The sequence below is a fragment of the Fundulus heteroclitus genome, chromosome 18, assembly GCF_011125445.2.
Source record: "Fundulus heteroclitus isolate FHET01 chromosome 18, MU-UCD_Fhet_4.1, whole genome shotgun sequence".
Lineage (NCBI taxonomy): Eukaryota > Metazoa > Chordata > Actinopteri > Cyprinodontiformes > Fundulidae > Fundulus > Fundulus heteroclitus.
The window spans coordinates 22,711,432-22,730,425 of record NC_046378.1 but is presented as its reverse complement, the minus strand read 5'-3'; the positions used below and the strand labels follow the sequence as shown (position 1 = coordinate 22,730,425).

The 18,994-nt window shown below is 42.4% G+C and overlaps 1 protein-coding gene across 1 annotated transcript; it reads right to left on the bottom strand.

Annotated features, from left to right (window-relative positions):
• Positions 1–2,442: 2,442 nt before the first annotated feature.
• Positions 2,443–18,018, bottom strand: six5 (SIX homeobox 5). The gene is made up of 3 exons (XM_012881189.3): positions 17,251–18,018; positions 5,809–7,226; positions 2,443–3,414 (listed from the first exon to the last, which is right to left on the bottom strand). Exons 1-3 carry the CDS (start codon positions 17,934–17,936, stop codon positions 2,735–2,737), a joined length of 2,784 nt encoding a protein of 927 aa, XP_012736643.2. The 5' UTR covers positions 17,937–18,018; the 3' UTR covers positions 2,443–2,734.
• Positions 18,019–18,994: the final 976 nt, after the last annotated feature.

The window sequence follows — 18,994 nt, the reverse complement described above, 5'->3', positions numbered from 1 at the left end:
TAAAGTATCACAGCAATTTACAGAGGGTCAAACTGATGTAGAAATGCGGCCGTTCTTAAAAGTCCAAAAACATGGTCAGCTACATAAAATTCATACAAAACCGTGTAACAGAAACAAAACAAGACAACATTGCTTAAAAAACGGTCTAAAATAAGGCACTTATCAGTATCAATGTACTGAGACTTTGGATGCATTTGATGAAATAAAAAAAAAAAAAAAAAATCACAATCAGAGCAAATGCTTTAGTGTAATGCACATCGACGCTTCATTTAATCTCCCAAGTGTCCCGGCTTTTTGACTTAGCCGTTGTTCGATGTAGTGTCCTATAAAGAGCTACACACATATTGCATAGTTAGAACCCTTTTTACTCCTGTATTAGTTTATTTTTTTTAATCACTGTGACCAACTCTAAAAACTTTACATGAAATGCATCAGGTCAGCATGTGTTAAGCCAGACTTCAGTAACTGTAATATGTATAAATGTGTAGAAAATACTGTTGTGTGTCCTTTGCCACTTTGATGTAAGAGAGAGAGCATTCAGACTGTAGTCCTGGAGTGTTGGCAAGAAGAAAGTCCTTTTTTTTTGGCAGAGAAACATAAAAAACAAATGGGTTCACTTGACCAGATATTCTTCTCTTTCTGGTGCTACTTCCCTCTTCCAGCAAAATATCCTGAAAAGCTAGAGATGAATTTAGCTCAAAACTGTCAGTCTTTGTGGGTCAGAGTAATCTAAGTTAGCCCTTCTGTGTGAATCAGTCTAGTCATGTTAGAGTTAAATAAAATGTGGGTGAAAACAGCAAAAGTGTTCCCTTAAAATCCAGAAGAAACATCTCGACCTGAAGCATTTCCAGGCAAACGTTTACATAAACTCAACATGAATATGATTTTTCTCAGGCTCGGATCAGGCCGCTATGCAAAGCCCATTGATTTTGAGCATAGCTGAGGTCAAGGTCATTAAATGTTAGCTTACGTTGTACTTATAACACCAGTTTCAATATGTTTGGGATTATTGTCCTATTGGTAACACCAGCTCCTTTACTACCAAAATAGCCATTTTCACATTCAGTATCACTGAGGAAAATTTGTCTAGAGCCTCAAAATCCACATGATCCAAAGATAGCTCAAGTTTCCTGTCTGAAATCTAAAACTCTTTTTATGGTTTAAAAAAAATAAACATGATTTTATATCTATGTATAACTTTCAGAACAAAGCAAAACATGATTTTACAAAGAAAAAATATTACATGTTTCTAGAATTATACTTATAAAAAAAAATATGGCGAAAAATTTGTAGTTTCTTGGCCTAAACAAATAAAAAGAGGGTTCCTTGGACTAGTGTTTAGCTGTGGGATTTCTATTAAGTAGCTGTGTGAGCCCGGTTCTGCCGGAGGTTTTTCCTTCCCACTAATGGTGTACAATGCAGACGACTCTCCCTGTGGCTCTACGCTTCCCCAGGAGTGAATGCTGCTTGTCGGGACTTTGATGCAATCAACTGGTTTCCTTATATAGGACATTTTTGACCAATCTGTATAATCTGACCCAATCTGTATAATATGATTGAACTTGATTTTGTAAAGTGCCTTGAGATGACATGTTTCATGATTTGGCGCTATATAAATAAAATTGAATTGAATAGAATTGAAATTACATAAAAAACCTGCTAAAAGTTACTTTCATATTTAAAAACATTGCTTAGCTCTGATCAATTTTGGGGTCTAAAGAGCCCCACGTGGATCTAGAGCTTCAGTGTGAAGCTGATCTAGCTTTTGATTTAAGGTAAAATTGAAGAACTTTAAGGCAGTCGCTGTTTATTGTAGCATCAACTTTGTGCTATCCACCACTAACGCCGGCGATAAACAATCCCACCGCACGTCGCCGCCACCTGCATGCTGCACCGCTGTTCAAGAACAAGCCAGGAGCCAACGAGATTTACCACGCAAGTATTGGACACCAACAAAGAAGATTATCCGCTGTTCCAAAATTAACACCTACACTGCAAAAATGGATCTTAAAATAAGTAAAATGTTCTTAAAGTTAGTGTATTTGTCCTTGATTTGAGCAGGTGAATAAGATTATTTGCCAATGGAATGAGTATTTTGACCCCTAAAATAATAAGATGATGGAGATGAGTTGTTCCTATTATAAGTGCATTAATCTTATTCCATTGGCAAATCATCTTATTTACCTGCTCAAATCAAGGACAAATTTATTCCATTGGCAAATCATCTTATTTACCTGCTCAAATCAAGGACAAATACACTCATTTTAGGAACATTTTACTTATTTTAAGTTCCATTTTTGCAGTGTAAGCAAAAATTCTTTAATTTCACTTCAACCCAGCAGCTAGATGGGTTAAATTTTGCACAATGAGAGAAAATCCAAACCAAATTCAAACCTATGCACCCGATTCTATTTCTCAAAACTCCTTGAAGGTGTTTCGACAGACCTTGGATAAAGAATGGTTTGAATAAATATTTAAATGCCCAAAACCAAAATGACCTTGATGTCTGTATGAGCTGTACGCAGGCGTCTTACTGGAACTGCAAAACATCGCAACACTGCAAAGAACTTTTCTCAAAAAAGTGCCAATCAGGGCTATGATGCCATCGGGATGTTTGAAAATCAAGCTAAATGGTTTAAAGGTGTGAAGGAAAACACGACGGGTCACTCAGACCAACAGGACAGGATGGAGTAGTTTGGCTCTTAGAGATCATTGTCACCGTAGTCGTAACGGACTACAAACACAGGTCTTCATCCACAGGAACAGACTGGAGCTGAGTGAGGATCTTCGAGTCCCCGTCCATCTCCTCCGGGTTCCCCAACGGAGAGCTGGCCTCCTCGTCCGGCCCTGGAGAGGAGCTCCCCAGCAGGAGCGACTCTCCTCCTGGAAGGCCTAACAACGCGGGGTCTACGGGCAGCTCCCCCTTCCCGCGCATGTCAAACAGAGTCAGACTGGCCGAGGCGGACAGGGACACGGGGCTCCACGCCGGCTGGGACAGCTGGATGCCGGGTGCCATGCCGCTGTACATGGGGCTAAGCGTGAGCATGCTCTCTGGCGTCAGCGTGCTCTGCGCGGTGACGGACTGGTCCGCCGCGTGAGAGGAGGGGACGGCGAGCGGCTGGCTGGCGGCGGTGATGCCGGTGTCCGGAGCGCAGAGCAGAGGCGAGGAGCCGACGAAGTTCAAGGGGGATGCTGCTGGGCCGCCGGGGGCTGAGGCCGAGGCGGACGGAGGCTGGCAGGCCACAGCGGGGGCGGAGGGGCTGAGAAGCCCCGCCACTCCGCTGGCAGAGATGGTGGCTGCATCTGGGACTGGTTTCAGGGGCAAACTGGTGAGCTGGATCCCCGCCGGGATGGTGAGAATCAGCTTCCCTTGCTGGACGCTCAGGTACGGGCTTCCACCGAGGAGGACGTTCCCTACAGGGAGGAAGCACATGGAAGGACATCAATCAGTGCATTGTTTACTTTTTTTTTTACTGCCTGCATGTGTATTATCATAGTAACCACACTCTAGGTGGTTTAATAGTTAGAGATACTTTAAGTCACTTTTTTTTTTTTTCTTTTACTTATCTGCAGTGGATTAAAGAAGTGCTCAGATTTGAACTTGGTCAAATTTTGTCACCTTACAACCACAAACTTAAGCTAATTTCATAGTTTTATGCAATAGACCAGGGGTGTCAAACATACGGCCCGCGGGCCGGATCCGGCCCGCCGAACAGTTTAGTCCGGCCCTGTGGCTAAATGCATTATCATTATAAAAAAAAAATAAAATAAAAAAAAATTTTTTTTTCCCCCCAGTGTCCTGTCTGGCAATGTGGCAATAAGATGCCACAAAGAGCTCATCAGATTTGACTTTCACAAGTGGACAAGATAAAAGGAAGAGAATGATGAAACAATTATAAAAAAAAAACATGTACTTTGTTTAATTGAAAATACGCCCCTATATGGTCCATGAGGGGCGCTGTGTTTTAATTAGCAGATTAAGCTTCAGGTGTGGAAAAATGTAAATCATTTCTTAATTTTTATCTGTTTGATGTATTTTGTCATGCAGGACAGTGTTTTTAAGTTCCAAAAAATGTGAATAAATGTTTTTCAACATTGTATAATCACTGTGATCAGTTCTTATGCATAATGTAGTAACTAATGAAAGTAACTAAAGTAAATGTTTAACTGAGTAAAAGTATTGTTGAAATTACACATACTTTTCTTAAAAACGCTGAGGTTATTCATAATATATAGTGTAAAAGTGAAATTAACTTAATATAAAAATCAACAAGTCCACATTTATTAGTTCTATTTAATCTTGCAATGAGTTAACTCGTGTGGCCCTCTTGAGATCAGATTAAGCTGTATGCGGCCCCTCAACCAAAATGAGTTTGACACCCCTGCAATAGACAAACAAAAAAAAGTAGAGGATAATTATGAAGTGGAGTACAAATCATACATGACTTGATGATTATGCATAATAAAAAAAAAAAAAAATTGAACTTTATTTAGCTCACAATGGAGAAATTCACTTCTGCATCTTAACCCATCCCCTTGGGGCACAGTGGGCTGCCATTGTGCGGCGCCTGGGGAGCAATTGGGGGTTAAGAGTCTTGCTCAGGGACCCAGAATGGCAGCAGGTGGGAGTTGAACTCAGAACCTCTAGGACCGAAGCTCTGTGTCCTAACCACTAGGCCACCACTCCCCGTAACACGGGGAGTGGTGGCTTTACAAATTAAAGTCTGAAAAGTGGCGTTGTATTCGGTCCTCATTGGACAATATCTGGTCCAACAGACTTTGGCAGCAATTTATGTTGCCAAGTCTGTACATCTAAGGGAACGACGTTTTTGCCCATTCTTCACTGCAAAATATCTCAGGTCCGTCAAGCTTGGAACTATGTTGGCGATTTTCAAGCCCTGGTCTGGACTTTGACTGGGCCATTGAAACACATGAAAACACATTGCAATAAACCAGGCGACTGCAGCTCTGGCTGAATGTTTAAGAGCCTCTGCCCCAGCCTGAGGAAGCGGTTCCATCCATTTATCTACCCATCAACTCGGACCAGCTTCTGATTTACTGCTGAAGAAAACCATCGCCCATAGTGTGACGCTGCTGCCACCACGTTTCACCATGGGGACGGTTTTCCATCGCACACGACGTCTTGCAGGTGTGCTAAAAACTTACATTTCAAGCTTCTTCTTCTGCAAGTTTGCAATGATTCCTACATGGATGGTGGCAAAAATAAACGAAAAGCTGCTAAACAGGAATAACTTGCTTTCCTTCAGCAGACACTCTTCTATAAAGAGGTCAGACTGAGGCAGAGCAAGCCGTCCACTGACGAGTATTAGAGTAAAGGGGAGTAAAAGCAAACGTATGAAAAGCTTCAGGGTTTTATTCATAAAACATCTTGAGAACCATAAATTATCTTCTCTTCTCATTGCTGCTGTGAGTTACCTTTGTGTTTGTCAATCACTCAAAATCCCAATAAAACACAATGCCGTTTGCTGTTGTAACCTTAACAAATGGAGAAACGGTCAAATTGAAGGAATACTTTTTCGAGCTTCTTTAACTAATTATAGGGATTCAAACTTCCATGAGAGTAAACGTTCAAAAAGTGATTTACTCGTATAACCAGATTGATCCATATTAAACTATTTTGTTTTCACTTCAAGTAGCGCCTGATTTCCTTGCTTTTCGCTGCCTGATCCCAAATGCATTTATATAATCTGCATTTTAAAAAGGTAAACTATGAAAGAGTCCAACTTAAGCTGTCTTCAATCAGTGTTCCGGTGATCTTCTTAAGAATAAATCTTACTCTATGTTTACCTGCGGGAGAAGAAGGCAGCTGAATGATGCCAGGGTTCAGGAGCTGCACCGCGGGGGCCACGCTGGTCGGGTTCCCCACTCTCTGAATCGGACTCAGCTGGTTTATCCTCAGCTGGGTCTGCGGAGCCCCTCCGGAGCCAGGAGCCGAAGCCAGGATCTGCAGGGGCATCCCGGCCGGGCTGGCTGGCACCACCTGGGGGAAGGAGAAGTTGGAGGAGGTTTGGATGGAGGACACGGGGACCAGCTGGGGCATGGAGAGCGAGACCAACTGCGCAGATGTGCTGCCTTTCGCTTGGGACACTGGGACGACTGGCGTCGGGGAAGACATGGAGAGGACCTGTGGAGTCTGGACTTTGATGGGGGTGGAGTTCATTTGCTGGAGGGTAGTGTTGTTAAGCTGCGAGACCGAAACTACAGTTGCAGCGGATTCAGATATTGTTGTTGTTGTTGGCTCCTGCTGCTGTTCTGCCGGTCTGCTGCTCGGGTTTTGAGTCTGGGGGCTTTGGAAGAGTGGAGCTGGTGAGGTGAGTGGCGATACTGGGACCAGCTGAGGGCACTGGGCTCCCGAGGAGGTCTGGACCAGATGGGAGACCGGTGCACAGTGGATGGAAGGCACGACTTGGGGCAAAGAGATGACATGAGGGGTGGAGTGAATGGAAGAAACCGTAGAGCTGGAGGGCGTTAGCTGGGAGGGAGAAGGCCCCTGGTGACTCACAGAGTTGGAAATAACAAAGCCTGCAGAGGACAGAGAAGCAGGGAGGGAGAGGGGCTCCTGGTGTTGGGGGTTTTGGGTTAAGACTAGCGACGGAAGACAGGTTGGCGAGGACAGAGCCGGCGGGGAGGGCGATAAAGATGAAGAGGACGAGGATACTGTCTGGCTGTCTCCTTCTGATTTACAGCGGACGATAAAATCCACGTCGCCGCCGCTGCTGCTCTTTGCTTTGGTTTCAAGTGGAGAAATTATGGTTGGGGGCTCTGAGGCTTGCACGCCGTTGGCGCTCAGAACCACCGGCTTGGTCTCCAGAGCGGACGCTTCCTGTTCTGCTCCAGAAGCTGCTGCGTGCTGCGGCGGCGTGCCGACAGCGGGTTTGGCTATGACCTGAGCCCCGTTCAGGATTAAAGGAGAGCTGGTTGCAACAGGACTCAGCGTGACCGTCTGGCAGTCGCCCAGACTCAGCCCGTTGATTATGACGCCGGCCCCGGCGCCGGAGATCAGGGAGTTTCCGTTTAGCAGTAAAGGCTGAGAGGCCGCGAGGAAGCCGCTGGAGCCGTTGAGGATGAGCTGACTCCCTGCGCTGCAGGGGACCGCGGAGACGGAGATGACGGAGGCCGCGGAGCTGGGAGTCTCCTCTGGTTTGTTGAGCGCTTCGTCCATCATGCTCGCCTCGTCCTCAGTGCTGTGGTTCCCGTCAGACTCGCTGAAATGAGAGGACAAGTTACGTGATAAGATGCAAACACAGAAACGAAAACTTATTTCAGCTTTGGACAAAGTATTGAACTCAAGTAGGAATATTTGTTGCTTTCCTGTTTTAAAAAGAAGACTGTACTAAAACAAATGATTGGCGTTGAAATGTTTAAGTTGTTTTAATATGTTTAAGTTATTTAATTTTTATTAAATAACCTTCGGTCTGTTAGGTATTGTCTGGTGAAAATCAGCCCAAACAGCTGATATTAGGACAATAGTTGAAAGGAATGATTCGAGCACTGGCGATCTTTTAACAGCAAACTCTGCACACATATAGAATAAATGAGTGACAACTTCTCTTCAAGTTCAAGAATGTATTAACAGAAATGAAATGAACATCCAGAGAACATTACTATAGAATGCGATTTATCTGAATCAACACTATAGTTCAATCAACAAATCCTCTCTACTAGGCTAGTGTAACTTGACCAAAACTACTAAGCAAAATAAACAAAGAAGCTAAGGAACCATGTACACTAAAGAAACAAAAAGACAAATAAAAATAGTTGAAAATCATCAGAATAATTCAGAGAATCCTGGTTCACTGCAGATCTAAATTAGACAACCAAAGTTCATCTTACTTTACATGGAATGAGATCAAATTAGCTTAACTAGTTTAGAACAACATTTGGTATGTGTTTCAACCCATTCACAATGCAAATCCCGAGTTAAAAAAAAACATTATTTGAGAAAATAACATTTTAAAGAGTGATTTGCTCGGTGAAATCAATAACCTTAAGGACACGTGATTTTATTAATGTAATTATTCCTCTAAGAAGCTAGGGGTCGCTGTAGTAATCGGTCGTTTGATGGGTTAACCCTAAAGTTATACAAAACACCATTAACTCAACATTAATCTTCCCTATTAATGGTGTACTAACGCTCATAGCACTATTGAACGATGGCGGAGCGAAACGAAAACAAACCTTATGTTTAAAACAAACCGTAGTTGCGTGGTAGCACGAATGTTGCCCGGGAAGCTAATAGCGCTATGCTAGCGGACATTCGGCGCTAATTTTTAAAAGGCCTTAAGCTTTATTTTGCCTGTAATGAGCGGACTGGAAAACACTAACATCATTATCCCACCACTTTAACAAGCAACTATGGGTCCAACTTCCGTTTTTTTTTTTTTTTTGTGGCACTTCCGTTCCAGCGCTTCCCTAGCCCAACTACCATTAGCTTGACTGATTTGGTTATGTCGCAGCAACATTTCCAAAAATTGCAGAGACAGGCGAAGTGGCAGATCAGTGCCACACCCACAAACTATTCGTGACTGAGAGGATGATATGAAGAAGTGGCCTGATATAATGTTTCAGGCCTCCTTCAGTCATGCAGCGGCGATCTTATGGAAGGTAGGCTAATGAATCGTCTGATTCAAAAACATACTAGCTGTTGCCTCGTTGGGTTAGATTGCTGGGCAGTTAATTTTACAAAGACAGCAATGGTATATTTTTGGGATTGAACTGATGTTATATTGGTCGACCCTGCAGATGCTTGTGAGTCTCTGGGCCCCATGCGGTCCACGTCGGAGGCTAGTCTCCCCAGCGTGGACCTCTCTCTCCTCAAGGGTCCATGGGCAATGAGAAAGATACGTCTGGGGTAGCTTGGCTTCCTAGCAACGGCACCCTGCTGAGGGGGGCAGTTCCTTGGTGCCTGTACAAGTCTCAAATGTATTTGCTTACAAACAACTCAATCTGATTTTTCCTCATGGCTGGATTGCACAACAGCGGCAAGAGATTTCATGTTAAATTAGGAGATTATATGGCTGTAATAGCTTACCTGTTTGTTCCTGAGGCCAAATAGAAACTTGTTAAAGTTTCACCTCTATGTTAAACTGTATGGTCAACTATTCCTCAACTCACTCCTCTTCTATCTATACAATGACCGACCATGCATGACAGCATTCCTCTGTGCAAGCAGGAAGGGTCCGGGACGTAGAAAGTCTTGAGAGGGCTGCTTTTGGGTAATTGGTGGAGCATTACCACCCAGATCCACTACATTGTTCGGCCTGACCACAATAACCCCTGAGGTGGGATAAGATAAGCCCTCTGTGCTCTGTTTTATCTCTTCACAAACAGAACAGCCCTGCCCGGAGAAGCAGTGGTTATAAAAACAAGAGACGCACAAATGATCCTGCCAGAGGTAGGAATTGCCCCATTTCCCCCTCCATCCTTTAAGTGCATTAAAAACAAAAGACACCCATATTTTTGCCACATAAATAAAGTAGTTGAATTAAATAAATAGCACCATGTATTTGGATGTGCTTCTTTGATTTTAGATCAAAGCTGGTATCTCTACTATCTCTAATATCTTAACTTTCTGTTGAAGTCAAAACTACTACATCTATCGCTAGAGCCCATTTTTTTCCTATTATATACTATCGTGCATTAAAGAATTAAAAAATACATTTGTTGTTAATAATAATAATAATAATAAAATAATAATAATAATATTAATAGGAATCAGCAGATTGGATGTTAAAGAAAAACCTTGTATAAACCAGGAAATACCTACGTAAAGCAAGTTTGATTTCCACCTTAAAGGCAGGTATGTTATTATTGGTGATTAGGCTACTGACTCCTCCTTTACCAACAAAAACTGCTTTTCATTTGCAGTTTCAAGTATTTCCAATGAAAACGCAAACATGGCCAGGACATAATTTGCTATCTAAGCCAGGGTTTAATGCACAAGTTATGGTCTGTACCTGAAGATGAATAGATCTCTTTTTTTTTTTAAACCAAAGAAGCAGTTATTTAATGTTTTCATGTACATTGACAAGTTAGCAACTTTTACAGGCACCACACTGCAAAACGGAAACTAAAAGTAGGTAAAAATTTCTTGAAATGAGTATATTTTTCCTTGATTTGAGCTGGTATGTAAGACTATTTGCCAATGGAATAAGATTTATGCACTTAAAATAAGAACAATTCATCTCCATCATCTTATTTCAAGTGCAGGGTATCTAATTATCTTATTTTAGGGGTAAAATATACTCATCCCACTGGCAAATAGTCTTATTTACATGCTCAAATCAAGGAAAAATATACTAATTTTAAAAACATTTTGCTTACTTTTAGTTTCTTTTTTGCAGTGCAAGGAACTGCCTGCCTCAGCAGGGTGCATCGCTATGAAGCCAGGCTACACCAGGCTTATCTTCCTCTCTGTCAGTGGACCCTTGATGAGAGAGGAGTCCAGGTTTAGGGAGACCAGCCACCGATGCCGACCGCGTGGGGCTCAGAGACTCAAACATTTGCAGTGCCGGCCAGGCTAAGTAAAGTCTGTTTTCTGAGAAACAAACATTGGAACTTAACAGCCAACTGCCCTGGAGACAATCTGCGTGTAACCTTTCTCAGCTGTTGCAGGAAAGCTTAGTCGAGACGGTGCGGAGCGGTCTCCTCTCCTGCGGCCAGGCCAAGCTAAGAGGAAAGCTGATCTGAAGTCGCCCCCTCCAACCTTCACAGGCCCTCACAAGAAGCAGAGGTCCCCGCTTCCACAGCCCGAGCGCACACTCTCCACAGAGCTGCGTACAAGTTGCCCAGACCTGGTTTCCCAAACAGCGGCTGCTCGCTGCTGAGATAACCAGCTTAACCTTAGCGTAATAAGGTATATGCCTCGCACTTCCATTCTCACCAGCGTCCGAACTTCCGGTGCTCAGGCAAGAAGCTTGTCAGCCATGGCACTTTTTACCTGATCGCAGCAGGATCTGCCGAAATTAACGGTAAACCATGTAAATAAGTTTATTCAGACCACCTGCAAGACACCAACGTCAAAAAAGACAAAGGCTTCACGCTGTATGTGTCCTGTATGAGCGCCATTATTCCAGACAGCCCACTATTCCCAGGTGAGGCTCACAGCTGTTCCTCCTGTATTCAGCTACACAGACACAGCGTAGAAGGGTCACTAACCTAGGACAATGGTAACTAATCTTTGAATGACTCTTTCATCTAATAACTGGATATCGCTTTAAAATAACGTGGTTTTTGTTTGGATGCAGGGCATTAAACCTGGGCCAGTAAATGACATGGTCGTCCTGTCAGCCAGACCAAGAGAAAGAAAGCTTGTTAAAGGAGTCAAGTATGTTTTACTATTAATACTACACACACACTCAAGAAATTACCTAATATTTATGCTGCAAGAGAAGCACTTATCTGCTTTCACAAAACAAAATATATATATGCAACATGTGAAAAATGATTTGACCATCTTTGTCACTAAAAACAATGGGCATGCAAGTACTAACTTGTGTGTATCATGTGACTAAAACAGACAGGAAAGAAAATATGGAATGCTTACAGGCTGTTTTTTTTTTTACAGTAAGACGCCATAGCTATTGCTAGAACACCCTGGGAGATTTTAGTCTCTTAAACAAGTCTTAAAAACACAAAGTGTACAAAATGTTCCTAAACATGTTCAAATTTACATATGACAGGACACTGTCCAATAAAAAGTACACCAAGAAAGGTAAGTATTCGGATGCACAATGATTACAAAAGGATTGCAGAATAGCTGCAAGAAAAGAACACGCTATTTAGATAATTTATAACGTATAGATCAGCAGAGACAGAAAATATAAAAATAAATTTGCCCAAACTATTTATGACACTCCTCTGTCTTTATTTTCCCACAGAAGTCATTTATGTAATGGAGTTAGCAGTCCTCTGCCGAACATCTCAATGCTTTGGTTTAGTGGTGTGTATGATGGACTTCCTGCTGACAAAGCGCCATTAATCACAGCAATGGCTGTCTCCAGCAATGTCCCTCTGGTCAACTCCTTGTTTGGAACAGTCCAAGAGGGAAGAGTGTTGTCCTATCAGCTACAGCCAGAGATGGCCCCCAGGACTCATCTATACAAAGACACCACTTGACACCATAAAACAAAAAAATTTTACCACGATGTTTTCTTAAACAATTGAGTTGTATATAAATTTAGGGCTGTCAGTTTGAACGTGTTATTAATGCGTTAAGTTCGTTATACCAGAACAGCGAAAAAAATTTTCTGCATGTAAATCGCACGTTAAACAACACACACCGTTCCCTGTGTTTTTCCCCCAAAGTGCTCTCTCTCCAGACTGTTTCTTTTACCCTTGGAGCTTTCCATAGATCCAAGAATGCTACGTGTGCAGTAGAGACTGTAGCATAACAGACCGGCACTCACTTTTACCAAGTCCGCTTATTATAAGCGACTTTGGGCTTATTTTTTCTAGATTCGTTTGAGATTCTGGTTGCGTTTTTCTATGGCTTGTTTCTGAAAGTGAAGTCGCTTATTTGGGCTCTATAATAAGTGACAATAAACACGAGTTATAAAGAGACCCGCTTGCGCTGCCGCACTACAGACACCGTGAGTATAACCAGCTGAAATATCCCTCCGCCTCATTATGTGCTGGAGTGAATCCTGCGTCACCGCCATATTGGCTGGGTCTTTCCTACTCTAGACTGACATAGGAGCCGACAGGAATAAAGGCAGAGGGGAGCAATGTTGCCTGTATTTTCTGCAGTTTACGGTTGCAATAACCAGTGATAACTGCTGAAAGTAGATTACGCAGTGCAGATCACCATTTTGAGCAGAGATTGGTTCTGAAGATGAGTTTTTACACACTGATAACATTGCAGAATCCCAACCCAAAAACCATACTTTAATGCTTATTAAATTGTTGTCTCTGTCGTTGACAAACTAAGGATCACATTCCCAAATGAAGTACCCTGAAGTTACAGCGTCAGCACATGCAAGCTGTGCTTAACAGTTCTCTTTCAATGGTATTAAGCTCCTGCCCCAGTTCTAAGCAAAGTGTAAGACTCTGAAATTACCTGGAAATTAAAACCCTTTTCCAGGCTTTAAAAAAAAAAAAAAAAAAAAAAAACTGTATGAAGAAATTATTGTTAGTGTGAACGCTAAGGGTTAGATGTATGTGAGAGAGTGGGAAAAAAAATTAAAACACCTTGCTACTTCAAAATCAAATGAGCAGCTTTTACCAGGATGTTTTTATATATATATATATATATATATATATATATATATATATATATATATATATATATATATATATATATTTATATTTATTTATTTATTTATTTATTAATATACATTATTAAGCGATGGTTGTAGTCATAAGTTTGCAGTGGATGGAAATTAAAGGAAAGGTTTAAAAGGCTGGACAAGAATGGAGTTTGATTTATAATGTTAGGGAAGCATTACTCGTATACTTACATAATACTAAACTGAAAAATAGAATTTAGTTTGTGGAGGTCATGAAGTTACATACTCTTGTACAGTAGGTGGTTGTATACACCTTGAAGCTGTTTGCAATCCGCCAATAAAGAAAAAGAAGAAGAGTCTATGGTAAAACAGCTGAGCATTGCTGTGTGCCTTTGTGCCAGGCATCAAGCAGGTAAAATTCAGTACTCATCTTTTTCACTTTTCCTGCTGATATGGAGTTAAGGTGCCAGTGGATGGTTGCTATAACCTGACAACAGCCAGCTGTATGTATCGCTCCGCCTAGCTCCACTCACATACATCTGGGACACGGCTCATTGAAAATGATTTCCCCAACCAAATTTTTGGTCTGGCCAATCAGGACGCAGGGCGGGTGTTTCATGGATGTGACGTAGTGGAGAAGCCACCGTGAGATTCCAACAACAATGGCGGCTCGCATCGAGGAAGCAAGCGTTAGCATTGATGCTGCTATTTCCTCCGTGTTGTCCAATCTATCTGATATTGTTTCATTAAAAGAACATCAGAGAACGGCTCTGAAGGCTTTTGTTGGTGGAAACCATGTTTTCGCCCTTCTCCCGACCGGATTTGGCAAGTTTTGTTTTCCGGGGCGCGTACGCGGACGCGCCCCGGAGCGGTTAGCGGTTAGCGCTAACCATATTGGGAGGCCTATTAGTCCTCAACGCGGTCAGCCCGGGATCGACTCCGACCCGCGGCGCTTTGCCGCCTGTCTTCCCCCTCTTCCTGTCAGCTCACTGTCAATAAAAGGTGTGCCACTACAGTGTTTCCCGCAGGAATTTGCTTATGCGAGGCGGACCGACTCGCGGGGGGGGGTGGATGACTTGCTCTCCGCGGACCGGCTCGCGGAGCGGGGGGGGGGAAGAGGGAAGACACGTTTTCCGCGGCCGCCTCGCCAAGATAGCGCTGCGGGAAACCCTGCACTAGAGCCGCAAACACATAAAAAAAAAAAAAAAGGTTTTTTTTTCCGGCGTCGGTCTCATCAGCGTCACGGGTTAGCTTCGGTGTGAGTGGTTGAAATAGCACGTTGATAAAGATGACAGACAAGTGGCTTATCCAATCATATGCAAGGAGTTTTGATAAGGCCCAGCCTTCAGTAAAGGCAATGCCTATGGATCGGTCCCAGATGGATGTGAGTGGAGCTAGGCGGAGCGATACATACAGCTGGCTGTTGTCAGGTTATGGTTGCTATTCGCAGGGATAAATTTGTAATCACTTATTACCCCCTGGTGTGTAGTCGTCATTTCAACCTGGAAGAGCTCCGAGAGCTCGTGTCAGATGGAGGACAACAGCTAACTTCTCCTTTCCACTTGCAAGGCCGGGGATTTTGTGAGAGAAGGCAAAGACCGCCATTGGAAGGTGAAGACGATGCTCTTTAAATTGTCCCGATGGACATGTCCATGGAACATGACAACGAGTTGGCTCGATGATGCGTTATTACCGCATTAATATGGAACATTAATGTCGATGGAATGGTGTTTTGTATAACTTTTGGATTAACCCATTTAGCGACCGATCTCTACAGTGACCCATAACTTCCCAGAAGAATAATCGCTTTAATAAGAATCAAGGGTCCTAAAGTTATGGGTTGTACTGAGCAAATCACTCTTTAAAATTTTATTTTTTAAAATAATGTTTTGTTTAACTCAGGATTTGCATTGTGAATGGGTTGAAATACATACCAAGTGTTGTTCTAAATTAATCAAGCTAATATGATCTCCTTCCACGTTAAGTAAGATGAACTTTGGTTCTCTAACTTAAATCTGCAGTGAACCAGGATTCACTGAATCATTCTGATGATGATGAACCATTTTATTTTGTCTTTTGTTTCTTTTGTGTATACATAGTTCTTTAGCTTTTTTTATTTTAATTTTGCTTAGTATTTTTAGTTATGTTTCTCTAGCCTAGTAAAGAGGATTTGTTGATTGAAATATAGTGTTAATTCAGATAAACAGCATTATATAGTTATGTTCTCTGGATGTTAATTTCATTTCTGTTAATAAATTCTTGAACTTGAAGAGAAATTGTCACTCATTTATTCTATATGTGTGCAGAGTTTGCTGTTAAAAGATCGCCAGTGGTCGAATGATTCCTTTCAACTATTGTCCTAATATCAGCTGTTAGGCTGATATTCACCAGACAATACCTAACAGACCAAGAGTTGTTTATTAAACATTAAATAACTTAAAACAGTGTGGAATAGCACAACATACCCTTGTTCTGAGGTTCGTCTAAGAGCAAATCAGTTTGGTGTGGTCTCTTTAAATCTAAAGAAGGCACTTCACAGCCTCCAGGTCACAGAGCATTGCACGCCGTGCTGTTCGGCCATTTTTGTAGTATGCTGGAGGACGGTGTACTGAACAACCCAACATTTTGACTCATCTTCTTGCAGTTTTGGCATCTTACAGCCTGGACTACAAAATCGCTCAGAGAAATGCAAATGGCGGATTCGTAAGACTGGAAGGCTAGAACTTCATGACTCTGTTTAGCAGTTCTGCAGCAAATACTCTGACAAAGTTGCTCAAAAAATTTTATAGAAAAGAGAAAAAAAAAACGGAACAGCTTGAAAAATATGACCCACACAGAATATAAAGATATGAATGCAACACTTGGACAGACTCAATGTAATTTTTCTACATTCCTAGAAATGCAAAGTATACAACAAAATGTGTTTAAGGGCTAAAAGGGGATTTTGCATATCTCCCCTTTAAAGTAGAATATTCATTGGCCATTTGTTGAATTGGGTCAATACAATTTTTTTTTTTTATTCACTTTTATGTGATTTTAAGTTGCAACTTTGTGTTTTAATGTTAATTACTTGACATAAATGACCCCAGAATTAAAGCTCTATGCAAAACTATTGAATGCAGAACCTGGCGAAACATTTGTTTTTTAAATACATATAAGTTCTTAGAATCATTTGGAAGTACTTTAAATCACTCTTTCAGATTAAACCATTTAAGATGCCACTCTTAAAATGTTTTGCTAACATACCATTACCTAGGCCAGTGGAAATTAAAATTGGTATCAGGTAACAACCATGGACAAATATTTAGTATAATATATTATCAGTGTAAAAACAATGGTAATATGATAAAAAGGCTAGATATATTGTAAGAAACTCTACAGCGACAGTATGTTTGGGATTGTTGCTTTTTAATTTTTTCCCCCACTGCTGATTCTTTGAGATCATCAATAAATATTAAAATGATGCTTAATTTCTAAAAATACCTTTCCATCTCCTGTTTATGGTTCATCACAATAAACACTAGACATAGTAAATTTAGCAGTGCAGTCCTACTTTAATATATAAAAACTGTGATTTCAGGCTGAGACGTGGTCCTGCAGGGTTTCCTTTCCACCCACTCTCCCCTGTCAAAGGTTTCCACCCTAACCAACCTGTCCCCCTGGCTCTGAAGGCGGCAGTGCTGTGTTTCAGGAAACTTGAGCCATTGTGGGCCCATCTGGAGCTCACATTTCATAACAAAGCAACATGCTTTGCGTTTCAGATGAGTGCCAAATGTCAGACTACTGCCCATCTTCTTACATAAATGCGTTTCTAACACGTTTTGCTGTTTTTTTTTTCTTCTGTACTCATGTAAAGGCGTGCTGGGTTTTTGTTTTATATATTATATTATAGCTTTTCTGAGTTTCCTCTGCGCCCGGACAAAGGAGACTGCTGCAGATGAGGTAACTTGTGCGCGCAGAGCTGTAATGCGTAAACATGCGTGCAGCTTTGTGTTGCTCTTGCCTTTTGCTGTGGGTCCCGGACGGCGTCCTGTCCCTCTGCCTGCGGTTCTTGAACCAGTTGCTGACTTGTGTGAGGGACAGCCCGGTGACTTTGGCCAGGTTTTTCTTCTCGTCCGGAGTGGGATACCTGTTGCTCTTGTAGCATTCCTTCAGAGCGTTCCGGGACCTCTCCTTGAAGCAGTACACCGTCTCCTCCCCGTCCCAGATGGTTTTGGGCAGGGGGAACTTCTTCCTGAGCCGGTACTTGTCCACTGCGCCCAGGCTGCGGCCCCGGGACCTCTCCGCCTCCTTGTAGCGGGCTTTGAGGTACAGGTCCTGCAGGAACCCATGGTTAGACGGGTGGAAGTCGTGGCTCTCCAGGATGGCGTACAGCTCCTTGAACTCCTCCCGGTGGAAGGCCACCAGCGCCTGGGCCTTCAGCAACGTCTCGTTGCCACGTAGCAGCTCGGACGAAGGAGGTATGGTGGAGAGAAACCTCCACAGGCGATCCACATTGCCCGCCTGCAGGAGGGCCTCGCACAGACATGAAACCTGGTCAGTGGAGAAACTCAGAGCCGACTTCTGGAAACTTTGGAGCAAATGTTCCGAAACCCGCGCGGTTTCTTTATCTTCTTTGGACTCGGCTGCTGATGGCTCCTCTGGGCTGTTCTCAGATTGTTCTGTAGACTCTAAAGACAAGGAAGCCATTTTCACTTTAACTTTTTTTTTCCACCAGTAGTTCCTCCTCCCCTGTCTCTCTCTCTCTCTCTCTCACTCCGTCCCTCCCTCCTCTCCGCAGCGCTGCGTTATTCCCATCCTCCGCCAGCAGACCAGACTTTTAATAATGTGTCTCCAAGCCATGAACAGACACGCCCCTTTGTCCAGAGTTGTTAGCGCGACACAAATCATTTAAATACATTTTAAATGATTAAATAAATTTCTACTTCTTTATTTTAGTTTACCTCTCAGCTAGGGAAGAAACGTATACTCGTCAGACGTTTTTTTTTTTACACCTTGAATTCATAACACATGTGAAATTATGTCTGTGATTTGTTTTTAGCTCACTTTAAATTTGCCAGCAAAAAGTCCACGAGCAAAAATTCGTCTGCAGATGTTGTTGACCTTCTGGTGACTCAGGCCAAAGCAATCAGCACGAGATCGCATGTAGAAATATGAAGAAGTTATTGTGTAGAGAAGGCTCAGGATTGTACAGTACGTGTGTGAGAGTGACATCCATTTAAATGAACAACCAATCTTGTTTCTTTAGTAAAATATAAATGTATTTATAATTTATTAGTATCTCAGTATCAAATCACATATTTATTTATACATTGTGCCACGTGTCTGTCTTTGTTAAAGAGCATAAAACAACGTATTTCAGCAAGAAAACATGTTTTTTTATGTTTGACAGCGTCCTGTATCATAACCAGATCTCTGCTGTTTACCAAACCAACCCGTGTGATAATGGGGTAAAAAATTTGGGTTATGATTTATTTTAGTTGTGCAAACAGCTTCCTCAGTACAAATAAATGCACTGGAGGGCGCGTGAAAGACCCATCCAAGATGGCGGCCGCACTGCCAATTTCTAACTATGTGGACAGTCCAGTGTAGACAGACATGGCAGACTAGCAAGAGCTCCTTCTGGCAGAGTTTTGTAAATAACTGTAGTGAAGTGTAAGACACTTGGTGCAGGAGTACAACACTGCTTTCTAGAGCGTGGGTCACCCACATGGGGCCCACGGGCAACAAGTAGCCCCCGAGGACCA